Source organism: Cariama cristata, unplaced genomic scaffold (genome assembly GCF_000690535.1).
Source record: "Cariama cristata isolate BGI_N322 unplaced genomic scaffold, ASM69053v1 scaffold24011, whole genome shotgun sequence".
NCBI lineage: Eukaryota > Metazoa > Chordata > Aves > Cariamiformes > Cariamidae > Cariama > Cariama cristata.
This window is the reverse complement of record NW_009600163.1, coordinates 1,161-2,602: the sequence shown is the minus strand read 5'-3', so window position 1 is coordinate 2,602 and position 1,442 is coordinate 1,161. Positions and strand designations below refer to the sequence as shown.

The 1,442-nt window shown below is 60.6% G+C and overlaps 1 protein-coding gene across 1 annotated transcript in view; it reads right to left on the bottom strand.

Annotated features, from left to right (window-relative positions):
• Positions 1-1,442, bottom strand: part of HMHA1 (histocompatibility (minor) HA-1) — a gene marked incomplete at its 5' end in the record, with an annotated part of 12,567 nt that overhangs the window by 10,231 nt on the left and 894 nt on the right. The window contains 3 exon segments of the mRNA XM_009709944.1: positions 186-296; positions 831-895; positions 1,129-1,266. Of these exon segments, the coding sequence (XP_009708246.1) occupies positions 186-296; positions 831-895; positions 1,129-1,266 (314 nt within the window).

Genomic DNA, 1,442 nt, shown 5'->3' with positions numbered 1-1,442 from the left:
AAGGATTAAGAAGACCACCAGCCTCCCTCGCGGCCCAGCCGCCGGGGAAGACCCTTCTGAGATGGCCTTTCCTGGGACATAGACCTCAGAGACCACCTCCACCAAGTCCCCCAGCTCAGGACTCGTCGTGTGCCCGAGCATCCCTGTGCAGGCACGGGAGAGCCTGCACCGCCTGCTGCTCTCACCTGCAGGAAGGTTTGGTGCTGCAGGGTGCTGGCAGCCTGCAGAACCGACGTCCCGTGCTCCATGTCCTGCTCCAGGGCCAGCAGGTAGATGGACAGGAAAGGCATGTTGGTCTGAGAAAGGAGAAAACGCACCTGAGCCCCAGCACGGCAGCGTGAACCGAAGGAGACGTGTCCTCCCGTGCTGCGTTCAGGGAAGAAGAGCCGGAGGCTCGGCTTGGCTGCCTGCTACTGGGAAAAGCCCCGTCCCGGCCCGAGCGATCGCGGTCACAGGAGGCCAAGAGACGGCTCAGAGGGAGAGCGGAGGGGGCTGGAAGGGCCCCGTGGTGTTGCCTGCCCTGGGCTGGAGAGCAGGGCACAGGGCACGTCTGGTCTGTGAGCCAGCCCGGGCTCTCCCTGCCGGCACACCCGGCAGTGCCAGGGCAGAAATACCGGCTGCCCATGGAGGAGCTTTTGCAAAGTCTCGGCATTATCCTTTGCTTTGGTTTGGACACGCGAATTTTGCCAAGCAGAGAACTTTGGAGAGTTGCACACTTCTTCTCCCGGGCGCTGAAGCTGGGGTGTGCAAACCGAGCTCTCCAGGGCTGCTTGCTCGGGATACAGCCCGGCAGCCTGGACCCGGGTGGCTTTAGGGACGTGTGGACTTACCTCCTGACTGATGGTTTGCTTGCAGCTGTTTGCCATCTTCTGAAGCCCTTTGGCAAACTCCATCTCTGGAAGAAAAAGGTTGGAAGTGAAAAGACATACGAGACACCAGGATTTCCCTGCTGCTTGGGTTCCTTTTGAAAAATAAATCAAGAACTTCAGGAATTCAGTTCACCGCTGCCCTTGCCATGTCCGACACCCTCAGCCTCGTGCATGTGAGGACCTTGACCTGTTCTGATGCTGCCGTGAGGATTTCAGCCCCGCTCCGGAGAGGACCCACCCGCCATCCTCCCCGTCTCACCCAGCGTGGTCCTTTTCTCCAGGTATCCAATGAGGTCCTTCATGTACTTGGAGATGTTTTTGGTGTACTGGAGGGCAGCATCTACCCCCCCCTCGCAGCGCTGCAGCATCACGTCCACTTCCTCGGCAGGAGGACGGCCTGTGATGGGACAGGGGGGAAGGTGGGGAGAGAAAGAGGGGAGAGATGCTGGGTGTGCTGCTGGCACCGTGCTCGCTCACCCGCTCCCTCCACCTGCCTTTGAGTTCCCAGGAGCACTGGAACAGCCGGGAAAGCCCCAGGAGAGCCTGGCTCGCCCCTGTGAGCTCCGTGAGCTT